Source organism: Halteromyces radiatus (genome assembly GCF_025201355.1).
Source record: "Halteromyces radiatus strain CBS 162.75 chromosome Unknown BX664scaffold_2, whole genome shotgun sequence".
NCBI lineage: Eukaryota > Fungi > Mucoromycota > Mucoromycetes > Mucorales > Cunninghamellaceae > Halteromyces > Halteromyces radiatus.
Genome location: NW_026251688.1, coordinates 4,105,407 through 4,129,236, shown reverse-complemented (window position 1 = coordinate 4,129,236; position 23,830 = coordinate 4,105,407). Strand labels below are relative to the sequence as shown.

Genomic DNA, 23,830 nt, shown 5'->3' with positions numbered 1-23,830 from the left:
GACTTTTTCCACATATCCTTTCAAGCAGCAGTTGATCAAAAAAAAAAAAAAAGAAAGACATTTTTATTTTCAAAACAAATATAAGAAATATTGGTAAACGTATGTAAAAAGGAAAAAAGACCAAATGACATATGATGGATGATAATAGATGATTGACAAATGCTGGTTTAAAACTAAAATAAAAAAAGGAAAGAAGCAGCTAAACTAAATGACATTCCATTTTTATCCAGGAGGAAGCATGGTGGCATCCACAGCATCATTTTCTTCATAAGAGTGATCTGTTTGAGGTTCATAATGATCATGTACAGGAGAACGAGGCATAGCCATAACACCTAAAAAAAAAAAATGGAAAGAAAAAGTTGAGTCTTTTCATTTTTGATTCTGATTCATGATTTTTTTTTTACCAGTTCTTGAAGCTTCCAAAACACCAAAAGGTTTACATAATTTCATAAAGGAATCAATACGACCAGGTTTGGCACATAATTCAACAATCATGGAATCCGATGAGACATCCACCACCTTGCCATCAAACAAACGAGTCAATTCAGTCAAAGCACGTAAATGGGAGAAGGTTTCACGAAGAGTTTCCGAAGGTGTCAAATGCTTGTGATCCTAGATAAAATGAAAGAATTATTGGTATTCTCCTTTTTTTTTAAAAAAAAAAAATACTTACATGTGAGTATTCCAAATGACTAAGGTTTTCATCAGCAAATTCCACCGTATCATCAAACTTGGCAGTAGGCAATTGTTCATGTAAATGTTCAGGACCCAAGATAGATACTTTGATCAATAACAATTCACGTTCCACCAATTTAGTTTTTGTATAATCCAATACAGCCCATACAGGTACCTAAATTCATCATCCACAGAAAAAAAAAGAAAATTCATCAATTCTCATCCTTTTTTTTTTTTTTTTTTTTTTTTTTTTGATCCCTATACACTCCATCTTTTTTTTTTTCTTACCAAATCCTCCAATTGACGTCTTGCTTGTTCGATTTGTACATTACGACCATTGAAGACGACAGTCATACGACTCAAATCAGGCACTTCGGTATTGGCAACCACCAAAGATTCGATATTGAAACCACGAGCGGCCAAGATACCAGAAAGACGACTCAAAACACCAGGTTCATTTTGCACAAGACAGTTCAAGATATGACGAGTTTCAGGTGCTTTGCTTGGAGCTGGCGTATTGTACAAAATATTAGTCACTGCATCTTCCACAGTAGGTTCGGGCACAGCTGGCACAGGACCAAAACGACGTTGACGAAGATGTTTTTTGAACGAAAGGGCTGAAGTGGCAGAAGCTGGTTGAGTGGAATTGTATCGAACTTGATGTAAGGCTACATTGCGTACAGTAGGCTATTCAAAAGTATAAAAAAAAAAAAGCGATCTATCAGTTAACACATATATATATAGAACTTATATGCTTCCTTTCCTTACCATACGCGTACTAAAGGATGTCAATGCTGTTCGTAACATGGTATTAAAAAAAAAGTATCTGTAGAGAAAAGAAAAAAAAAAAAGAAAGACAAAAGAGTGCGGGGGGTATGATTTTTTATTTGATCAAAGCATTTTTTTTTTTATGTGACGCCCAGTGAATCATTTCATAGATAAAAGGAATAAACCAATCAAAACCATGCATTTATTTGACAAGTAGAAAAAGGTGAATGCGGGGATACAAACTATTACTAGGATGATGTTGATGGAAAGTACAATGGTAACAGTTCTAAGAAGAAATTTCTAATCAGTCTATATATATATACATATTCATTTTCATCTTATAATATTTACCTTGATAAATCTTTATATCTTCAGGATTAAATAAACAAAATATAACTTGATCCACCTATTCAAAAAAAAAAAAGTAACATCAGTTTTCAACCTATCATGTTCTCTTTTCTCTTCTGACTCAAATATCTTTTTCAATTACCGAATCACCATCATTGGAAACAAGGAATTGTCGTACAGTCCCAAGAGCTATATTGGCTGCTCTTTCCTTGTTAAAACCATAAACACCAGTACTGATACAGGGAAATGCAATGGTACGCAATCGATTGGATACTAATACTTGAAGACTACGACGATAACAAGAGGCTAAAACATCAGGTTGTTCAGGAGGCGCTATGGGTCCCACAGTAGCAATCACATCTACAACAAAAAAAAAAAAAAAAAAATTGCCTTATTCAGCCTCGCTAAAAAAAAAAATATCCATTTCATGCTCTTTTTTTTTTTTGTCATTGCTTACGACTAGCTGGTAAATTGTATCCTGATTTTTTTTTTTTAAAAAAAAAAGATGATGAATATATTAAATATACCTTATTATATTTGCTTTTTTCTTACCTTTGGTGATTTTGGCATCCTATGAAGAAAAAGTAGCATAAATCAAGGGTATGAGTTTCGATAGATGATTTTTTTTTTTTGGTGGTCTTACCCCAGTATCACATCCATTTAGAGTTTTACATTCTTTTAATAAACCTGGCCCGGCAGCACGATGGATGGCTCCGTCTACTCCACCACCACCTAAAAGGGAATTGTTGGCAGCATTCACTATCAATATAATAATAAAAGTTAGAATAGATATTATATCAACTGAAGGATATTCACCTATAGCGTCGACTTTCAAACGTGTTATATCCTGTGTACTATTATTATATAAAAAAGTATTAATACAAAAGAATTTTTTCAATAATTTTTGCTAGATTAACCTTATCGATACTTTTTTGGAAAGTTGTTCAAGTTGTTTTGAATCAGTTATTTTGAATAAACGATTGATATTGGCAAGTGCGCGTTCTTTAATGGAACTCATTATGAAATAAAAAAAAGAATCGAGAAACAAAAGTGGAAATCTACTCAACACACGCATTTTGAGTTTTTTTTAATCCCCGTCAAGCGAATCGTAGAGCATTCTGAGATGTCGTCTTTGATCACGCAAAAGTCCCAAAACTTTAAAAAAAATCAAATGGGGGTTGTGCCTTTTTTTTTTCTCTTTTACTTTCACTTTTTTTTTTTTTCCTTTGTATCATTTGTTTCAAACATGTCTCGTAAGTGGTCAAATCTATATACGTATATTTCAAAGAAAAGAAAAAAAAAAAGGCAAATGTGGAACCTAATCTTTTTGTTTTATTTGGTTAGTATATGCAAAGGAACGCTCTGTTGCCATTCAAGCTGTTCTTCAAGCTAGTAAGGTGTGTCAATCCGTCTTTCAACACCTTGTTGCTAATGAAACTTTGACTAAGAATGACAAGTCTCCAGTCACAGGTAAATACATATAGATACGTCAATATCCACTTCTGCTCACATATTATCCCTCTTGATATAGTTGCTGATTTCTCGGCTCAAGCCATTGTCAACACTTATCTCCAAAAGGCCTTCCCTCAAGACCCTATTATCGGTGAAGAAGATAGCAAAGATTTACGTGGTGAAGAAGGAAGAATCTTGCGTGAAAAAGTACATGCCTTAACCAATGGTGTTTTACAAGATAATGAAAAACTGTCTGAAGACCAGGTAACGAACAAGAAAAATAGAAAAGAAAAAAAAAAAGAGATGAATATGTAAAAAAAGATAATGATCTCATATTTTTTTTTTTTTTGTAATTTATATAGATTTTACAAGCGATTGATAGAGGTAATTATGCTGGTGGACCTCAAGGACGTCATTGGGCTTTAGATCCTATTGATGGTACAAAAGGATTCTTACGTGGAGGACAATATGCTGTTTGTCTTGCTTTGATTGTGGATGGGGTGGTTCAACTTGGTGTCATGGGTACGCCTAACCTTCCTATTGATGCTCGACAACCTGATGGTGAAAAAGGTACTCTTTTTGTTGCTGTACGTGGTCAAGGTGCTTTCCAGGTAAGAAAAAAAAAGAATCATAAGGAATAATGATTTCTAATTTTTTTTTTTGATCTTTTAGAGACCTTTTTCTCAAGAAAAAGAAACCAAGATTCATTTTGCTGATATTGATGATACCAAGAATGCCACTTTTTGTGAATCTGTAGAGGCTGGACACTCTTCTCATGATGATGCTTCTTCTATTGCTAAACTTTTGGGAATCACTCGTCCTTCCATCCGTATGGATAGTCAAGCCAAATATTGTTCCATTGCTAGAGGTGATGCCGATATTTACTTGCGACTTCCCACTAGTAAAACTTATGTTGAAAAGATTTGGGTAAGAAATTTCTTTTTTTTTTTTTGTCAATACTCACTGTATGATGATTTAGGATCATGCTTCTGGCAATGTATTGATTACTGAAGCTGGTGGCAAGATAACAGATGTGAATGGTCAACCTTTGGACTTTTCTATTGGTCGCACACTTTCCAAGAACTCGGGTGTGATTGCTTCAAATGCAAGTATCTTTGATTCTCTCTTGTCTGCGGTACAAAAAGTACTTCAAAAATAGTTTTAGTTTATTATTCATGAAATAATAAAAAAAAATATGTATTATTTTGAATCTAGTTTATTTGTCTCATTGAAAATGATGGATGTTTTTATATTCAAACTACAGATTTGTGCTTATGTGCCCTGCAGGGTTTTTCTCAGTTGAGTGTATCTACGTCTAAATATATTTGTTACAAAAAAAAAAATCATCCACTACCTCAAGGGGCATCACATCAACCAGGATGTACCGAGAAACAATAGAACGACCTAAAAAGGTAATCAAGGAACCGAGAGAAGAAAAACAGAGAGACCATCCATACGACCAGATGAAAAACAACAAGAAGACGCCAACAATAAGCAGTCAAAAAGAAGTAAATGATTTTTTTTATTTTTATTTTTTTTTGTGCTTTTTGTAGAAGAAAAGTAAAATAAAAGAGAAAAATAAAGAAAAATGTCTTTTATATTGTTTTTTTTTTTTCGTCCAATCACATTGAAACTATCAAATAATCATGATTATTCTATTAAATCAAATCAATCATCCAATCATTATATATCATAAAAAATACTATATAGAATTCATATTTCATAAAATAAAATAAAATAAAAGGTTACTTGTAAGAGTATAGTTTTTATTAAGAGCGGTTAAATTATTTAAGAAGAGGGCGTTCGTGTTGCCTGTCTTTGACTTTAGGCGGACTTGCAAAGCCGTCCACGCAAGCGCTCACCAAAACAAAAATTTCTTTGTAGGGCTCGTCATTCTTTTTTTCTTTCCCTCTCAACTTTTTATTTTATACATATATATTCATTATATTATTACTACAACTATAATGTCTCATTCTACAAATGATATGGATATTGACTTTGATGTCCCCAAATTCCTTAATGAAGAAAGACAAAAGGCACCTTCTCAATTACAACATTATTTCACAACTTTTGAAGATCTCCATGAACGAAAGTATGTCACACGCGTTACCCTTTCTATCATAAAACTCATCTTTTTTTTTTTGTGATTTAGGTTATGGCATCAATTGACACAACAAATTTTAGAGTTCTTCAAGCAACCAGAATCCGGTCCTTTCCAGGTTCCTATTTATCAACAATTCGTAGCTGAATGGGAAAATAAAATCAATCGACTTTCTCTTGTCACCATTGCTTTACAAGCTGCTGCTCAATTCAAAGGTAAAACATGATCAACAGGTGTATATGTATGTTACTCATTATTCTTATTTTTTTTTTTTTTTTTTTACAACAGATGCTCAAGAATCAGTCGATTTCCTTCAACACATCATCAACAAAGTGGATACTCCGGAATCAAAGGATGTGTATGTACTTGCGGTGATGGAAGCAGCTCATTTCCAATTGTTGTTGGGGCAAGTGGATCAAGTGAAAAAGGTGATTGATAGCTCGGAAAAGATCTTGGATACCTTTGATTCTGTGGAAACCGCCATTCATGCCAGCTTTTATCGTGTCAGTGCCGAATATTTCAAATCACAAGCCGATTACGTACATTACTACAAGAGTGCCTTGTTATTCTTAGCCTGTGTCAATCTTGATGATATGTCAACAACTGAAAAAGTCGAACGTGCTTATGATTTGGCCATGGCTGCTCTTTTGGGTGATAGTATTTATAATTTTGGTGAATTGGTAAGTTTGAATCCATTTGAAAGAACTTGTGATGTAACATTATTATTATTATTCTGTAGCTCATGCATCCTGTTTTGGATTCTCTTGCAAATACTGAAAATGATTGGTTACGTACTTTACTCTTTACCTTCAATAATGGTGATATTGGGAAATTCGAAGCTTTGGCACCACATTTCAATAAACAGGTACCAAAAAAAAAAAAATGAATATATTAGATACTCATAATAATTATTTTTCATTAGCCTCTTCTTCATCAAAATTCGGCTGCCTTGAGTCGAAAGATTTGCTTGATGTCTTTGATAGAAGCTGTTTTCCGTCGATCTGGAGATAATCGAGTGATCCCATTCAGTGAGATTGCTTCCGAAACACGATTACCAGTAGATGAAGTAAGTTCATGGAAGGAAAATAAAATTAGGACTTGTATGTTGCAGTTATTTATTTATTTTTTTGTATGTATAGGTGGAACATCTGGTGATGAAAGCGTTATCACTCAATTTACTTCGAGGTTCCATCGATCAAGTGGATCAATTGGTAGTGGTGACTTGGGTACAACCTCGTGTATTGGACAAATCTCAAATTGATGGTATGCGACGAAAATTAGAAGATTGGAATAATCAAGTCAAGAAAATCAGTACATTTGTTGGTCAACAAGGTGGTGAAGTGTTTGCACAATAGATTGGTTCTCTGTTTTTTTTTTTATCTTTATATACTTTATCTATACATATATGATTCATTTTTTTTTTTTTTTGTTCTTATTATTATTTTGATGTCAATAAAACAATAGTCTTCTGTTACAAATATATGTCATTGTGGTAGTTTTTTGGATGATGATTGATTGATGAATCAGTACTACAATGATGAACCGTTTATTGATGATGATGAATGGACGACGGTCCTTGTCATGATTTCAGAAATTTACATGATATATGTGTATGTGGATTGTTTTTTTTTTTTCTTGAAGAGGTTTTTTATTAACAAACAAACAAACAAGAAAGGATAATAATAATAATAATAATAATATATATAAAAAAAAAAACGAAATACGATAGGGACTATACAAATATCAAACAAATAGATGAGAAATGATAATAGTGATGACGGAATAATATATATATATTTTAAAAAAAAGGGGAGACTATAAAGAATTGCTATGAACAGTAGAAGAAGACAATGACTTGTTACGCATACTTTGTTCCAAATTGCCAATATCAAAGACAGAGGGGACAGATAAAGTTTGATCTGTATGTGTCATATCAAGAGGAGTTCCTACTGCGGACATAGATGATGAAGGATGTGTAGATAATGAGTGATCGACGGTATGATGTTTATCCGTACCATCCAATATTGCTTGTTCCTCTAATAATAACCGCCGAAGACGTTGATCACGATGTTCCATCATTTGTTGTTCCAATTTTCTTGTAATAAATTGAGCATAATGAATGACGAATTCGGCTTGACGCATGGTTTCAATTGCTTTAGGACTTCTTCGAGCACGTACGGTTCTAATAGCTCGTTCGGCAGATAGACATAATGTATTGTTGATCATCCAACAGCAGGCAAACAAGCCAGCTCGTCCCACCCCTTTCAAGTTAATAATATATAAAAAAAAAAAAAGAAGTTAGTATATAGATGTATAAACTTCTTTCCTTACCTCCACGACAATGTGCCAATACATTTTCACCTTTCCAAATCTTGTTGTTCACAATATTGATGACATTATCCACTTCCTCCAAAGTATCAGGACAACTTCCCTCCACCATAGGTAATCGTAATACATGTAATCCATATTTCTTGGCTGACGCGGCATATTTCTTCCATGTGGCGCCCAGATAATCTAATTCAGTATCTTCAAGACAACTATATATATACAAACAAAATGAATACATACATATATATATATATATTGAATGGACTTACCAGACAATAGTGGTGATACCAAATGAACGCATTCTAGTAAAATCCAAATCCAGATCACGATTGATAGCAGCACGACCACGAACAGGACCAGTTAATCGTACTTTCTTCCCAGGACATGAACTAAGAGCCAAATTTCCCATGACTGGTAGAGATTGTTGTTGGCCATGTTGAATAGCTTGTTCAAGTAAAGGTAATAATTGTTGGTAAATCACAGGATCTGTCAGGTCATATACATCTAGTTGTTCAGGTAAATCGCAATAAGTCAGTAATGGTAAAAAATCGTTCGGTAAAAGCCAGCTGATGCTATCAATACAAATAAATATAAAAAAAAGGACAGTTGTGAATTATGATATACAGTTAAGATAATAATAATAATCAAAACTTACTTGATGGGATGACTGATGGAGGTTTTTGGAACAGATTGACGAGTAGCATATTCAGTTTGCACTTCCATCATAACCGGTGTGGATGACATTTGTGTACTAGTTGTATTGTAATCTTGGGTATCATTCTCTAAATTCGTTGTTATCGTTGTTGTTGCTGGGATAGATGGTGATACCATAGTAGAGGATATATTAGTATCGTTCGTAGAAGTATTGTTATTCTCTGTTGCTGCCATTGATGGAGGAGTTGATGGTGGTGTTGCAGTTAATGTGGACGTTGCAGAAGAGGAGCAGGCAACAGGATCAGAGGAGGACATTTTGCTAATAAAACAGTAAAAAGAAACAAACAAAATCAAATATTTTTTGATGTTATAAATCAAGGAATAATCATAACTTTGTATTTTTCTTACCAAAGATAAATGAGATTAACTTTGTTCAAGTGAATGACTGTTTGTACGAAACAAAAAAAAAAAAAAAAAAAAAAAAAAGGAAAAAGAAAGAACCTTGATGTTAAGAAAAGAAAAAAAAAAAAGGTAGAGCTTTAAAACACCGCTTGAAGATGATTTGATTGGTGAAAGTAAAAACATCTGGCATACTCTTCCTGCATTAAGGTCTTTAGACAACATTCAAAACATGTGACTATATAATACATAAAAAAAAAAAAAAAAAGAGATGTATAAAAAAATGAATTTCTTTTATTATCATACAAAAACGTAATTACAGAAAAGTCACAGAGTGAGAGACTAAAAAAAAGAAAAAAATGCATTGTGTGGATACGACTAGATGAAGGAGGTTTGTAAATAAACTAATTATATGAAAAGTAAAATGATCAAAGGTCAAAGAAATATAAAATGTGAATGTTGATACTAACCTATGCTATTGTGATGGATGGAATGCAAAACAGAATATAAAGAAATGATAATAAAAATCATATACAAAAAAAAAGGGGGGAAATCATCAAATAATAAAATAAACTAGTGAAAGAATGATTGAAGTGAGTTCATCGTGATTGATCATTATCCGCCATATGGTGTTGTTGTTTTTGTTGTTCTGAGGTAAATGGTATCGTATTGTTTGTGTTTATTGATGTTGATGAATCTTGATTCGCCATTCGCCTTGATAAATATTCTTGAAGGGACACTTTGACCTTTGGTTTATTGACTTGATCACTTTCCAATTTGGTGGTTGTTTGATCTTGCTTTGCTGCTTTTTCTTCCAATTGTTTGACACTATCTACAGATGTTGATGATGTAACTGTTCCTTGTTCATCCTTGTTTTGACTTGATGCTATTGGTACAGTTGTTTCTTGCGATGATTTAATAGATGCTTCAACTGGTTTTCCTTTCTGCCGTTGCTGTGGTCGTAAAGTCCATTCCCGATCATCATCATCTAATGGAATTGTCGATGCTGAGCTTGCATCACTTAATTCACCATCATCCAAATCAATGTCCATTGTATCATTCATATTTGTGTCCTTGGTCGTTGCTATTGGAATAGTAGCTGTGTCCATCGATTCTTTCTTGGGTTGTTGTGTTGATTCATCATTGCCATCATCACTAATGTTTTTGCTTGTTATATTCGATTCCTTCAACGTTGATAAATTGGTATTATCATCCATATGTTCTTGTTTGATCACAGTACGATCTAGAATAATAAAAATAAAAAAAAATGAATAATCAATATATAATCCCATTTAGTTTTTTTTTTTTCTACTTTTCATTCTCTTTACCTAAAGAAGTTGCTTTTCCAATACCATTATCAGATTTCACATTGTGTTGTAAAAAGTTTTTCATCCAAGCTTTTTTGCACGGTAGAGCAGAGAGTTTCCCGCTTGTTTTTGAAGTAGCAGTAAAAGATGTATCCATTGTGGTATCTTGATTTTGTTTCTTGTTATGTCGTCTTTTTCGTTTTCCTTTCTTATTGCCGGTAGCGTCACCACTAAAATCATCATCACCTGATACATCATCATCGCCAGACAGACTTGATATAGATGAAAGAGAAGAAAGATCTTGACTAACTGTAGCATCAGTATTACCACCAGATTTGAACTTGTTACCATCTTGTTTTTGTTGTATATCATCATTAGTTCCATCCAAATGAGTAGTAGGATTGACTTTTGTTGTAACAGTTGGAAGGTCGTCGCCAATATCGATATCACCATCAATATCTAATTCATCCTCAGCATCCGAATTGGTTTCTTTTTTGCTTTGATCCATAGTGTGATGATGAGAAGGACTTGTTGCTGTACTAGGTGACATAGAGATAACATCAATATCCACATTCTCTTCTACTGAGCCTGCTGCAGGTGAATGTACTGTCGTTTTATTATTATTATTATTGTTATTGTCGGATTCTGCTTTTGTCGTCGTATTTGGTGCCACGATGATTTGCCTTGAGTGTTGAAGAGAAGCTACATTGTCACTGTTGTTTGTTTTGGGAGATAATGTTGATTCCAGATGAACATGTTCCACACGACTTTTCAGAATATTTGGCTGTCGTTGTAAATATTCGGCATCTTCTTCTTGATAGCATTCTTGTCGAAGTCTTTCAATCAAACAAACATCATGATCGCCACAAGCACAATTTCCAAATTCATTGTCAAATCGATCCAACATTTGATGAATAGCATCACGAGTCTTTTGTTTCGTCTCTTCATCCAATAACATAGTGTCGTCCACAAAACTATCATTGACCAATTGGGTGTTGTTCGAAGGATCATTTTTAATATGCGCCACTGTTCTATTTTGATGATGTTCTAGCTGAGATGATCGACACCATTCCACATTTTTTCGCCAGGAAATATGTCCTTTTTGCCAGTTCCAACCGAGAGTGATCTCTTCCCCTGGTGCAATTTGTGTACGAGTAAAGATACCAAGTCGAATTAGTCCACCATCCATGAGTTGTTGTTTGATATCATCATCCCCATTCGTAATACCATTCATCCAATGAATCGATCCAGTAGATTGTTGTAAAGGAAAGACAATAGTACGTAATTCAGCATTTGGATGACAAGATCGACGAAAATGACGAGTATCATTCCCTAAACGACGACCATCGATACAGAGATCCAGAGTAGGATAAAATAATACATGAGCACAGGGAGTTCCCAAAATAGCATAGTTGTTGGTCGAGTCAAACTTGTATTCAGATTTCAATATCAATTCTCCATGCGCTTCCAACAAAAAAGTGTTTGCTTGTAATTGGGTATCGGCAAAAGCACCTTTCCGTAGTTTACATGGTGATCGTTGTTGTTGTTTCGGTAATGATCGAATAGCGATATTTGTTGCTGATGCTTGTTGTAATGAGACTGAATCCATCACTGTAAAAGGACCATGATGAGTTTTTCTTTCATTGTTGTTAGGTGTTGTACTTGATGTGGCAATATCTTGCTGATCAGCATCCCGCCAAGGTTGTGATTTCCATTTTGATGATTGACTCCAACGTTCTTTTGTTTCTTTGATGACTTCATAGACAAATTTGCTTTTAATGGTATTGACATTAGTGGGTTGATATTTATCTTTCCTTCTACTGTTGTTGCTTTCCATTCTTGTCGAAGCCTTGCTAATCATGTCTTCGTCTGAATCTATCATACTTCGTTGTAAAGACCGTTTTGGGACAGAGATGCGTTTTGACAATTTTGGTTTCTTTGGTGTTGGTTTGCTGCTACTGGTTTGAAGGACACCGTTGTTAGGAGAAGCACCATGAATTGAATTGTTGCCAATACCATTACTGTTCAAATATCGATATTCTTCTTGAGCAGGATCCCGTGATCGTTTGTTGTATGAATTTGACCTTCCGGATAAAGATCGGTTGTTGCTGGACTTGGTTCTATCATCTTTCCGTTTGGCAGAAGAAGGTTTGTTGTTATTGGTTGTCAAAGTACTGGAAAATGAATCGAGTTCATTCATGTTGTTGAGTTTCGAAGAAGAAGAAGAAGAAGAAGAAGATCGAGCATTGAAATTGGACGAAGAAGTTGTGGTAGTGGTAGTGGTAGAAGAGGTTGTAATTGAAGAAGAAGAGGCCAAAATAGAGATACGAGTAACACAATCATCACAAAGATATCGATCAGGAATGTTGTTCTGAGTGATATTCATACAATAAGCATGTTGCCAAGTAAGACAACGATCACATTGAATGGTGAATCCATCGTCTTCGTTCGAGTCACAAATACAGCGAATAAGACCAGTATCAACAGGAGGGATTTCAGAAACATTCAGTTCTTCATCAGTAGCTAGAGTAGTTTGTGACTGATGAAGAGTGAGTGGATAGCCAAGTTTCGACATGCCTATGGCACGTTATAGTGATATATAATGAAAGAAAAAGACAAGAAAAAAAAAAAAAAAGAGTGAGAAAAAGTAAGAGAAAAAAAAAAGATAGTTTGCGTCATAATTGTATCTTTACTCTTCATCATTCCGGACGCGGTATTTCAAAAGAGAGTATTCCGGGGGTTCTCTTTTGACATGACTAGAATGGAATCAAAGTGATTGGTTAGAATCAAAGTATTGAATCAAGTTTAGAAGTAGGCTTTCTATATATAAATTGAAATGAAGAGGAAAGAAATAGAAAAAAAAATGAATGAATGAAGGAAAAAAAAAAAACAAAATAAATAAAATAAATAAAAAAAAAAAAGACAAAAACAAAAAAATTAAGGAATGACTGTAATTTATTAGGAGAAGTATATGGAAAACCATATTGGAGAGACATGATGTAAAGATATGATTGGTCAGTCCTTCACGTGGGGCTACACACACTGTAAGCATGCGTTTTTCACTCTCTGTCAAAAAACGGAGCTGAGATTCGATTTTTTTTTTTTTTTTTATAGAATCCAAATCCATTTTTTTTGGACTTCTTTCTTTTTTTCCTTTTTTCTCTTTGTTTCCTTTTTTACTTTTTGCCCTTTCTTGTTCCAGGTTTTCTTTTATAGTTACCAGAAACTATTGTTATACTCGAATGCCCGTTCCGTCCTCTGTTTCTGTCAATGACATTATGCCTTCTTCTGAAATGCAACAAGATAGAAAATGTAAGTCATCGAGTTATTTTATTTTGATATTCATTCAGTTTAATTGTCAAATAATAATAAACTTATACTTTTCTTTTTGTTATATTAGATGTTTTGGGTATTTGTGCTATGGATAGGAAAGCTCGTTCTAAGCCTATGCGTCATATTCTTAATCGATTATTAGCCTATGCTGATTTTGATATTGTGATTTTTGGTGATAAGACAATTTTGGATGAAGGTAAAATTATATATAATAATTCAATTCAAACATAGATGATTAAAAATAAATGATCTTTTTTTTTTTTTTTTATTTTTTTTAGATATTGAGAATTGGCCAGGTTGTGATTTTTTGATTTGTTTCTTTTCCGATGGATTTCCTCTTGAAAAGGCAGTGGAATATGTCAAACTTCGAAAACCTTATGTAGTGAATGATGTATGTATGCAATCATTATTATGGGATCGCCGTGTTGTATTGGCTGTTTTGGATGCTATTGGTGTACCTACTCCTCCTCGTCTAGTGGTCTCTCGTGATGGTGGTGCCAAAGTGGATATTGATGCTGCTAAAGCTTTTAAAGAATGCAATGGGATGGATATGGATCGTATCATTGCAAAGTATGCTAGTAATACTCCATCTATAGAAGTGACTCGAAATGGTATTATTGCCAAAGGAAAATCTCTGGATAAACCTTTTATTGAAAAGCCTGTCGATGGTGAAGATCATAATATCAACATTTATTATCCTGAATCTTTTGGTGGTGGTGGTCGTAGACTCTTTAGAAAGGTGAGTAAATAATAAAAAAAAAAGAATAATAACTCAAAATATTAAATATATTTTTATATACATATTAGATTGGTAACAAGTCTAGCGAATTTGATCCAGAATTGGAATTTGCTTCTGAAGAAGGTTCTTATATCTATGAAAGTCTTATGATGACTGAAAACTGTGAAGATATCAAGTTATATACAGTGGGTCCTACTTTTATTCATGCGGAAACAAGAAAGTATGATCCATTATTATTATTATTATTATTATTTTGTCTGAAACCAGTTGGAAACTTACTTTTTTTTTTTTTTTTTTACTCTTATTTATCTTTTATATATATATATAGATCACCTACTGTAGACGGTCATGTTAAACGCAATACAGATGGAAAAGAAATTCGTTATTGTACTGAACTTACTCAAGAAGAAGAAGAAATTGCTCGTAAAGTATCCAAGGCATTTGGCCAAAACGTATGTGGATTAGATCTATTACGGGTTCAAGGCAAATCTTATGTTATCGATGTCAATGGTTGGAGTTTTGTTAAAGGAAATGATCATTATTACGACCAGTGTGCAAAGATCTTGGCTGAAAAGTTCCATCGATCGATTCAAGAACGTCCTTCTTCATTGGCCGATATTCCATCCAAGATTTCTCCAGAAAACTCCTGGCGTTTGAAAGGTTTTGTTGCCGTTTTTCGACATGGTGATCGTACTCCCAAGGATAAATTCAAGATCTCAGTCAAATCTCCATACTTTGCAAACTTATTAGAAGGGAGTCGCCGTGAGGTAGTTTTCCGTCAAAAACATCAACTAGAAAAGGTTACTGAAGCTGTGGACAAATGTCTCTCTGATGATTCTGAAGATACCGATAAAATGATGGCTTTGAAAGAAATCTTGGAAAAGAAAGCCAATTTACCTGGTACCAAAGTGCAACTCAAACCGAAATTCGATCCTGATTCTGGTGAACTGGAAAAATTACAACTTAATGTCAAATGGGGTGGTGAGGTAATTATAAATATATAAATATATATAACAATGCATTGTGAAACATCTGATTTGATTTGTTTTCTCACCATATTTTTTATACTTTTTTTTAATATCACTGTTTTTGGTATGATTATAGTTCACTCACGCTGGTCTTTATCAATCCAGGGATTTAGGTGAAAACTTGCGAAAAGATATGAATATTCTCAATCGTGCTGTAATGGATGATATCAAGATTTATAGTAGCTCCGAACGTCGAGTGAGAGCCACAGGTAAAAAAAAAACGACAAAAAAAAAAAAGCAATATAGAAAAAATAGGTAAATCTAATAAAAAAATTTTTTTTATAGCTGATATCTTCGCCCGCTGGTTTCTGGGTCAACCTGAATCTATCGATGGTGTTATCTCTGAAAGCAAATACTTATTGGATGATAGTAATGCAGCGAAGGAACAAGCTGATGCAGTCAAGCGACAACTCAAGGAACTTTTACGACCTGGTAATGATTTACCAGAATTAATGCTTGCACAAATGAATTGGCCAGAAGGACTTCCTCAACCACATGTGATTCTTCAAGAAATCTCAATCATCATGTCTCGTTTGCAAACTCTGATGCATCTCAATTGGTCATCCAAGGTGGTCGATCAACTTCAACGTCGCTGGTGCTGTTTTGAGTCTCCATCTCTCTTCAAGGAACGTTGGGAAAAGATGTTTCGAAATTTTTGTCAAACTGGAAGTGGCGATGAAAGTGATGGATCATTCACCACTCAACAATTATCCTCATCTGAAAAATATGCTGACCCTTCTTGGATTCCTGAATTATACGATTCTTTGAAATATGATGCTTTACACAATCGACCTTTTTTGAACGCAATCTTCACTGATCCTGATTTGGCTTCTTCATCACCTGATCCTTCTATATTATCACAGTCTCCACCATCAACTAATTCACCTCATTTCCAACAGCAAATATCATTTACCAATCGACGACTTTCAACTGCTACTGAACCAACCATGCGCAGCTGTAATCGTGATCTTCGAAAATTATACAAGTATGTCAAAATCATGTTTGATTTTATCGCTCCTCAAGAATTTGGTATCTCTGACGTAGAAAAGAAGAATATCGGCATGTTGATTAGTCTTCCTTTATTGAAAAGTATTCTTAAAGATTTGGATGATATGACAACGTCAGAAAATCCGAAGACAAGATTATATTTCACAAAAGGTAAATAGATTCAAGAAAAGATATATATCTATATATATCTATAAAGTGATACTATTCTCTCTTACATCTTTTGTTTTTTCTTATATTTTAGAATCCCATGTGCATGCCTTATTGAATTTAGTATATCATTCAGGTGTACCAACCAAAATCCCAAGGAATATGCTACCTGAATTGGACTGTAAGTAGATAGAAAGAAAAAAAAATATAGAATCAGGTGAACAGAGCTTACAAAAAGCTTACTTTTTTTATGATCATTTTATATAGTCTTAACCCAAATCACATTCGAACTTTATGAACGTAAAAATCCTGATACCGACACTGCTGCTGAATATTCTTTACGAATTGCTTTCTCCCCAGGTGCTCATTATGATAGCGTTCTGGATTTGCATATGTAAGTTGACATTCATCACAATCCTTTTATTTTATGGTTACTGATAAATTAATAAACTCGTTATAGGGATGCTGAACATTGTCTCAAAGTGGCTCCTCGCAAGTAAGTACATACAAATAAAAAAAATAAATAAAAAAATAAAAAAAATAAAGATCATTCACTAATAAAATAACTATCTTTTTATAGAAACTTAATTCCTCATCTTTCTTTGGAAGAAGTCTTGTACTACCACAAAGGATATTTGAATGTTCCCAACTTGAAGGCCATCCAACAAACCATTGAAGAACGTCAACTTTATTATGCTCAAGAAGATAATCAATAGGTTTTTCCTCTTCTTTTTTTTTTTTTTTTTGTGTCCGTTTTACTTAGTTTTGTTTAGTTTTACTTAGATTTTTGTTAGTGTTATTAGCTTTTGTCTCTTCAAAAAAAAAGTACGTTTAGTTTTCCCGATCTTGTGTAGACAAATCTTATTATTTCCATGTATATAAAATAAATCATCTATGTTCATGATCTTGCATGAATCACACTACCTCACGCCACTAAACCTTGTTGTTTTCTTTTTTCATTTGATTTGATGCCAACAACAACATATCATCATCAGTCATCATCACTTGATGACCGCCCAATTTCTTCAGGTCATGCCCCAAAACGCTATTATTATTGTATATTTTTCATAAGGATCGGCAACAACCATCATATGAGTTTACCATCATAAAATAACAATAGCATTGAAATCATTACAGGAAATGATATTTTCTTCATTATTATTACTTTGATCCATCTAACACTTTTCATCTTTAAACGTCACTACCGGATAGACTGGTAAGCATATGATCATGTTTCACCAATAACATACGATGATCGCAAAAAAAAAAAAAAAAAAAAAAAAAAATGATAATAATCATAATATAATAAAAAGAGTAAAAAAGATAAAGAAGTCAAAAGGAGAATTTTTTATTATTCAAACAATCGAGAAAAAAAATATCCATCACAACACTAAAACGACAAATTAAAAAAAATATAAGATAAAATATAATTGACACCAAGCTGTAGATATGGATTTCTTTTTTTTTTTTTCGTTCGTTGCTCCCCCAAAAAGTAGTCGAGCATTTATCGGTTAGCTAAAAAAAAAAAAAAAAAGAAAAAGAAAAATAAGAGTCGATATCTATACAAATCCTTCCTTTTTTTTTCATCATTCTTTTATCAACTTACATTTGGCAACACGTTCAAGTTCATCCTTCTTCTTGATGGCATAAGAGTTGGAAGAGCCCTTGGCAGCGTTGATCAATTCATCAGCGAGACATTCAGCAATGGTCTTGACGTTACGGAAAGCAGCTTCACGGGTACCAGTGGTGAGCAAAGCAATAGATTGGTTGACACGACGGAGAGGAGACACATCAACGGCTTGACGACGGACAGTACCTTGAGAACCAATACGGGTAGAGTCTTCACGAGGACCAGTGTTGATGATAGCATCGACAAGGACTTGGACAGGGTTTTGATCGGTCAACAAGTTGATGATTTCAAAAGCATGTTGAACAATACGAGCAGCCAACAACTTCTTACCGTTGTTACGACCGTGCATCATAAGGGAGTTGGTCAAACGTTCAACGATAGGGCACTATATATAGATATATAATAACTTAATACTGATAATAATAATAATATCACTTCCATAACTACTTCCTCTTTTTTTTTTTTATAACTTACTTGAGCCTTACGGAAGCGCTTGGCAGCGAAACGACCAGCAGTGTGAGGCAAGTAGACATGTTGACGAACTTGAATGTAGTCTTGGAGAGAGATATCCTTGACTTCAACATCTTCGTAAGACCACTTGTTGAAAAGCTTGCGAGAGCCGTCAGCGCTGGCCAAAACGTCAGCGGGCAAATTCAAAGAAACCATGCTATAAGTGAAATATAAGGAGCTTGTTAGTATTCTGTAGACTGATCAGGAAAGGATGTTGTTCATTCTATTCTGGTGGGGAAAAATTTATGTAGTTGTTTGTATCATCCATCCATAGTTGAGCATTCTGATCATGTCGATAATGTTGATTTTTTGATCAGTATATAATGAAGATGTCGAAAGTTGATTGATATTATATATATATATCCAAAGCAATTTATCCCTGCTGCTCAGTTGTTCGTCTTTTTTTTTCAAATGAATTGATCGATAAGATAGTTGAATGGATGGATGGATGGATGGATGGATGGATGGATGGATGATACTAGGATTGTCATGTATGGGTAATGATTTCTTACCTGAATATGAGAGGAGGAAGAAAACTAATTCGGAGGTGCAGGCTCCAATTTGTAATGAGTGGAGGACAGAGAGAGAAAAAAAAAGAATTCCAATTCCGACATGTTCTTTCTTTTTTTTTTTTTTGGGTGACAATGATGATGAATTTCATTCACTGATAACTAGAAGATTCTTGAATGATTAAATGTTGATACTTCCTATTATATTATTACAAATAAAGCTATCATTCATGATGATAATGTTGATGATGATAGTTGATGTAAATTATAATATAAAAATATAGTAAATATATGAGGATGTATCATCAAATTCATTTTCATACGAATTTATTTTAAAATCGGCATAAAACCTATCACTGAAACCATATCATATAAGTAACCATTTTTAGAGTTACCATCATAAGTTCGGTATTCATTATGCTTTAAAAGTCATCCCTTTATATATAATGGGTAACCCCTTTTTTATAATAATGATGAAACATAAAGGATATCAACATCAACAACAACAAGAATAGTGTGACATTTTGCAATACTTTGAAACTTATACGTCTATTTATATGGAACGTTGAATAATTGATTACATACTATAGATGATGAAGTAATAATCATCCTTTAAAATTCAAATTGAATATTGAATATTACATGATAGAATTATCTTTTTTTTTGGGGGAAACAAGGAGATATTTTTTAGTTATAATATTATTTATGTCTTTCGTCATACAAATCATATTCTCTTCAAATAGTTTATAATATTCTTCAAAATGTGAAAATTGATGATCAACTCAAAGTTCTATTCGAGAGAGCATGAAGCGGTCTTTTAAATGATTATGCGTTCAGGCTAAAAGCACTTTTCACTCGTTCCTTTTTTTTTTTTATTTTCTTTCTTTTCTTTCCACTCACTCTTTTTTTTTACTTCTTCTTTTTTCTTTCTTTTCTTTTTTTTTTTTATCTTTTATTATTCCGACTTTTATCATGCTTGACAAGGACCCAAATACTACAGCCGAATCTGATCCTGACTGCACTGAAGTCTTGGAAGAAAACTCAAAAAGTATTCTACTTGGTATTATCAGTCAGTTACGTAAAGAAATGGATTTACATAGAGTGACTTTGCCTACCTTTGTTTTGGAACCAAGAAGCATGCTTGAAAGAATTACCGACTTTATGAGTCATCCTGAACTTCTCTTGGAGTAAGTTTTTCTTTTGCACTATTAGTCGCGTTTTATTTAAACCTATATTCATTATTATTATTATTATTTATTTATTTATTTAGTGCTAGTGTTAATCCTGAACCATTGGATAGATTTATTGGTGTAGTACGATATTTTTTATCTGGTTGGCATATCAAACCCAAGGTAAATAGAATCAAAGAAGAAGAAAAAAAAAGGAGAGAATGGAACATAAAAGTGGATTACAAGGGAACGATATGGGTCACTGATGTACGAAAAAGAAAAAAAATAATAATAATCAGATTTGTTTATTTTGGGTGCACGGTACAGCACATGGATTGGAAAGACACGTGAATTGATTGTTGAGAATCAGAAACATTTTGGGGGTGAACAATTGACACTAGTTTGTATTAACTCTTTTTTACTATTTTTTTTTTTTTTTTTTATAATTTCTATTAGGGGGTCAAGAAACCCTACAATCCGGTATTAGGTGAAGTGTTCAAATGCCGCTGGAAATACAACAACAATACAAATGGTTATTATATTGCTGAACAAGTCTCTCATCATCCTCCAAAAAGTGCCTATTATTTTGCTAATCCAGAAGCAGGTATCTATATTCAAGGTGAAATCATTCCAAAGGCCAAATTCCTAGGAAATAGTGCTGCTACCATGATGGAGGGGGAATCACATATCTTATTCAGTTATCATCACAATGAAAGATACGATATTACTATGCCCAATGTCTATGCAAAGGGAATTCTATGTAAGTCATAATAATAATAATAATAAATCTATTCATTTTTATTTATTTTATCTTCTTGACTGGTTCAGTTGGCAAAATGGTTTTGGAATTAGGTGATAAATGTAAAGTAAGATGCAAAAGTAGTGATCTTATCTGCGAACTGGATTTCAAAACAAAGGTAAGACAACCTCATCGGGAAAGCATTGAATATTTTTCTTCTTGTTCTATTCCGAACATTATTCAAATATCTATTCTTGTAGGGCTTTTTTTCCGGTCGTTATAACTCGGTCGTTGGAAAAATTAAAAAGGAATCTACCAATAAAGTGCTTTATGAAATACACGGTCAGTGGTCAAGCCAAATTTATATCAAGTCTCCTAGCAAGGTAAGAAAAAATAAAAATAAAACAATTCATACTTTTTTATTTCGTATTCATTTCTTTTTTTTTTTTTTTTTGATATTTATTGGAATAGAATGGTGACAAGTCTATTTTATTCGATGCAACAACAGCATCTATTTTTCCCAAATTAGTGCAAGCGGAAGCGGATCAAGATCCATTAGAATCTAGACGATTGTGGAGTCAAGTCACGGCAGCCATCAAACGCAATGACATGGATGAAGCAACGAAGCAAAAATCAATCATTGAAGATGAACAACGCAAAGCAGCAAAAGAACGTCAGGATACTAATATGAAGTGGACACCACGCTATTTCGCTAAAGAAACCAAGGATGATGATCAATATGGATTTAAAGGTCACTCCAAGTAAGGATTTTTATGATCATCATGACCAAATATATATATTATATGTACTGCATGAACGGTGATGTACTAATTTTTTTCTCTTTTTTTTTTTTTTTTTTACCCTTGATAAATTGATTATCATAGAATCAATTCAAATGATCCTACAGATGCTATGGCCAAGTTGGAATCAAGTATTTTTTCCAATGATGTATCATCATCCAAATTACTTTTTCTTGATAAAGCAACAACAGCAACAACATCAACATTACCTACCTCCAATCCTATGGAAATTACTCTTTAGTTGATGATATGTTATTTATTCTTCCTCTTACAATGTAGTTTATTTCTCTTCTTTGTATTTACTTTCTTTGAATAAATTTACTTCTTTGATTAAAAATAGATTGCGTAATAAAGTGGATAGTTCCTGAAGTGCCTTCCTAACGCATAATATGGATTCGTTTTTTTTTTTTTTTCATCCTTGACCATCCAAGGTCAAGTACACCATTTATACTCCGATAGAACTTGGAAGTCACACTACCGTTTGGAACATAGAGAATAAGAAAAAAAAAACTAGACTAGAACCCTTCTTTTTCTCCTCTCTTTCTTTCTCCCATTCTTTTCTATTTTTACTATTCTTTCTTCTTTCCCAAAACTTTAATTTCAACATATACATTTTGAATAGAAAAAGATAGAAAACAAAAAGATAAAAAGTTGTGTCTTTTTTATTCTCTCTTTCTTTGTTTTCTTCTTTGAATGGCTTCTCCAGATCACAAGCGTCGTTGGACAGAAAACAATCCTGGTATGTCGATTCCTTCCAGACCTCCATTAAAGAAACGGTTCACTAGTAATGTCAATATTGCTACTACAACTACTCCTTCTTCATCCACTGGTGTTACTGTGGTGACGAGTGGACCTGCCAGTGCTTCTGATCTTGTACCTTCTCCTATATCAACTTCACCCACAACTACTTCTACTGCTACTGCTGCTACTGTTACTACCACTCCAATTACTACCACTGCTACTATGGTGACAACTACTAGACCGTACTTGGAAGATGTGGAAACGGTAAAAAAAAAAAAAAAAAAAGTACTCTATAGACGTATTTATATCTTTGAAATTCTTCCTAATCATGCTTTTTTTTTTGTGTATTACAGATATCAGCCAAATCCTTGTCGAAAAATGCTTGGTTGAAACGAATGAATGAAGCAAAGGTATTATTCCAAGATCTACTTAATCATAATCGTACTTTTTGCTAAATCTTTTTTTTTTTATTCCTGATCTTGTTATAGCGCGATTATAATGACTTGGACGAAAGAAAAACAACCTTTGAAAATGAATATATTAATAATGAAGCAACAAGAGGATTGATTCGTGTGCAATTGAATATGGTAATGACTAACGTCCTTCTCATTCACATTTAAATGTCATTGACTTTTTTTTTTTTGTCTCGCTTTAGATTCAACAAGATTTAATCCTTGTAGCCAAATCAAAATTTGTTGTCGATATCACTACTCAAACAGGTAAGAAGGAAAGGAAAAAAGAAGTTTCGTTATGATCATACTGTTTTAATGACTTGTTTTATTTTGTCACTGTCATCATCATTAAAAGACCCCCCAAAGGAGACAGGCAAGGCAGAACGTGAATGGTTGGAAAAGACTCATTTGATGGCCAAGGAATTACAAACTATGATATTGGATTATATTAAATCATGGACTGAAGGAACAATGACATTGGAAAAAATTTGGCATCAGGAATCAGGTAAAAAAAAAAAAAAAAGGTTGACATAATTAAATGGCGATATTAAAACTAATGATTTTATTTTGTTGATCTTTTTTTTTTTTTTAAGATACATCTCGGAAGCACATGTTACTATCCAATTGGTTACAAAGAGAAATGGAAGATTTACAACGATCATACCAACAGGCACAGACTTGTCTACATTACACAAATCAAGAACAACAGAGAGTTAACCAACAAACGAATGATATTATCAAGGAAACTCAGGCAACTGCAGACGAATTGGAAAGAATTAAAGAAGAGTTGGATGAATGTACTATGACATTGATGCAAACTGAAAAACGTCATGAAAGATCAAAAAGTAAAGTAGTGGCTTCTCTAGCAAATGGTGGACTTGGCGATCTGACTGTGGATGCTCTTGATAATGCCCCAACTACGCCTACTTCCGTATCATCATCTTCAGCTAGTACGACTGCTGTCATGCCTGCTCCTGTTTCTTCTTCCTCTAC

The 23,830-nt window shown here is 33.5% G+C and overlaps 10 protein-coding genes across 10 annotated transcripts; 4 read left to right on the top strand and 6 right to left on the bottom strand.

Annotated features, from left to right (window-relative positions):
• Nucleotides 1-65: 65 nt before the first annotated feature.
• BX664DRAFT_327046 (small subunit of acetolactate synthase-domain-containing protein) lies at nucleotides 66-1,585 on the bottom strand. Its single transcript, XM_051544343.1, has 5 exons — nucleotides 1,444-1,585; nucleotides 964-1,362; nucleotides 674-850; nucleotides 405-612; nucleotides 66-332 (listed from the first exon to the last, which is right to left on the bottom strand). Exons 1-5 carry the CDS (start codon nucleotides 1,480-1,482, stop codon nucleotides 223-225), a joined length of 933 nt encoding a protein of 310 aa, XP_051403936.1. The 5' UTR covers nucleotides 1,483-1,585; the 3' UTR covers nucleotides 66-222.
• BX664DRAFT_327042 (uncharacterized protein) lies at nucleotides 1,488-2,811 on the bottom strand (the record flags this gene model as incomplete). Its single annotated transcript, XM_051544342.1, has 8 exons — nucleotides 1,488-1,729; nucleotides 1,795-1,849; nucleotides 1,934-2,151; nucleotides 2,249-2,269; nucleotides 2,344-2,362; nucleotides 2,435-2,550; nucleotides 2,608-2,645; nucleotides 2,709-2,811. Coding segments are annotated over 8 exons (608 nt in total), but the record flags the coding sequence as incomplete, so codon positions are not given.
• On the top strand, nucleotides 2,812-4,457 carry BX664DRAFT_327036 (3',5'-bisphosphate nucleotidase). Its single transcript, XM_051544341.1, has 6 exons — nucleotides 2,812-3,044; nucleotides 3,136-3,261; nucleotides 3,323-3,507; nucleotides 3,606-3,854; nucleotides 3,916-4,170; nucleotides 4,223-4,457. Exons 1-6 carry the CDS (start codon nucleotides 2,963-2,965, stop codon nucleotides 4,400-4,402), a joined length of 1,077 nt encoding a protein of 358 aa, XP_051403934.1. The 5' UTR covers nucleotides 2,812-2,962; the 3' UTR covers nucleotides 4,403-4,457.
• A 627-nt stretch (nucleotides 4,458-5,084) lies between these two features.
• Nucleotides 5,085-6,988, top strand: BX664DRAFT_293380 (uncharacterized protein). The gene is made up of 6 exons (XM_051542041.1): nucleotides 5,085-5,335; nucleotides 5,396-5,559; nucleotides 5,633-6,024; nucleotides 6,084-6,209; nucleotides 6,267-6,410; nucleotides 6,484-6,988. Exons 1-6 carry the CDS (start codon nucleotides 5,208-5,210, stop codon nucleotides 6,697-6,699), a joined length of 1,170 nt encoding a protein of 389 aa, XP_051403933.1. The 5' UTR covers nucleotides 5,085-5,207; the 3' UTR covers nucleotides 6,700-6,988.
• A 36-nt stretch (nucleotides 6,989-7,024) lies between these two features.
• On the bottom strand, nucleotides 7,025-8,786 carry BX664DRAFT_356915 (protein-tyrosine phosphatase-like protein). Its single transcript, XM_051547921.1, has 5 exons — nucleotides 8,735-8,786; nucleotides 8,328-8,645; nucleotides 7,942-8,244; nucleotides 7,676-7,881; nucleotides 7,025-7,605 (listed from the first exon to the last, which is right to left on the bottom strand). The coding sequence occupies exons 2-5, from the start codon at nucleotides 8,639-8,641 to the stop codon at nucleotides 7,160-7,162; spliced, it is 1,269 nt and encodes a 422-aa protein (XP_051403932.1). The 5' UTR covers nucleotides 8,642-8,645; nucleotides 8,735-8,786; the 3' UTR covers nucleotides 7,025-7,159.
• Nucleotides 8,787-9,207: 421 nt separating this feature from the next.
• BX664DRAFT_84952 (uncharacterized protein) lies at nucleotides 9,208-10,478 on the bottom strand. The gene has a single exon (XM_051549766.1). The coding sequence runs from the start codon at nucleotides 10,015-10,017 to the stop codon at nucleotides 9,325-9,327; it is 693 nt and encodes a 230-aa protein (XP_051403931.1). The 5' UTR covers nucleotides 10,018-10,478; the 3' UTR covers nucleotides 9,208-9,324.
• Nucleotides 10,479-10,813: 335 nt separating this feature from the next.
• On the bottom strand, nucleotides 10,814-12,652 carry BX664DRAFT_293375 (uncharacterized protein; the record flags this gene model as incomplete). Its single annotated transcript, XM_051542040.1, has 4 exons — nucleotides 12,368-12,652; nucleotides 11,695-11,968; nucleotides 11,060-11,610; nucleotides 10,814-10,972 (listed from the first exon to the last, which is right to left on the bottom strand). Coding segments are annotated over exons 1-4 (1,224 nt in total), but the record flags the coding sequence as incomplete, so codon positions are not given.
• A 537-nt stretch (nucleotides 12,653-13,189) lies between these two features.
• Nucleotides 13,190-17,042, top strand: BX664DRAFT_327027 (histidine phosphatase superfamily-domain-containing protein). The gene is made up of 11 exons (XM_051544340.1): nucleotides 13,190-13,344; nucleotides 13,433-13,561; nucleotides 13,644-14,104; nucleotides 14,173-14,324; nucleotides 14,433-15,090; nucleotides 15,209-15,341; nucleotides 15,418-16,290; nucleotides 16,382-16,468; nucleotides 16,555-16,681; nucleotides 16,748-16,783; nucleotides 16,868-17,042. Exons 1-11 carry the CDS (start codon nucleotides 13,275-13,277, stop codon nucleotides 17,001-17,003), a joined length of 2,862 nt encoding a protein of 953 aa, XP_051403929.1. The 5' UTR covers nucleotides 13,190-13,274; the 3' UTR covers nucleotides 17,004-17,042.
• A 749-nt stretch (nucleotides 17,043-17,791) lies between these two features.
• Nucleotides 17,792-18,583, bottom strand: BX664DRAFT_312512 (40S ribosomal protein S5; the record flags this gene model as incomplete). Its single annotated transcript, XM_051542604.1, has 3 exons — nucleotides 17,792-17,802; nucleotides 17,894-18,302; nucleotides 18,392-18,583. The coding sequence occupies 3 exons, from the start codon at nucleotides 18,581-18,583 to the stop codon at nucleotides 17,792-17,794; spliced, it is 612 nt and encodes a 203-aa protein (XP_051403928.1).
• A 1,258-nt stretch (nucleotides 18,584-19,841) lies between these two features.
• BX664DRAFT_276571 (uncharacterized protein) lies at nucleotides 19,842-21,864 on the top strand (the record flags this gene model as incomplete). The annotated part of the gene is made up of 7 exons (XM_051541333.1): nucleotides 19,842-20,123; nucleotides 20,207-20,288; nucleotides 20,562-20,865; nucleotides 20,934-21,022; nucleotides 21,105-21,227; nucleotides 21,316-21,605; nucleotides 21,729-21,864. Coding segments are annotated over exons 1-7 (1,239 nt in total), but the record flags the coding sequence as incomplete, so codon positions are not given.
• Nucleotides 21,865-23,830: the final 1,966 nt, after the last annotated feature.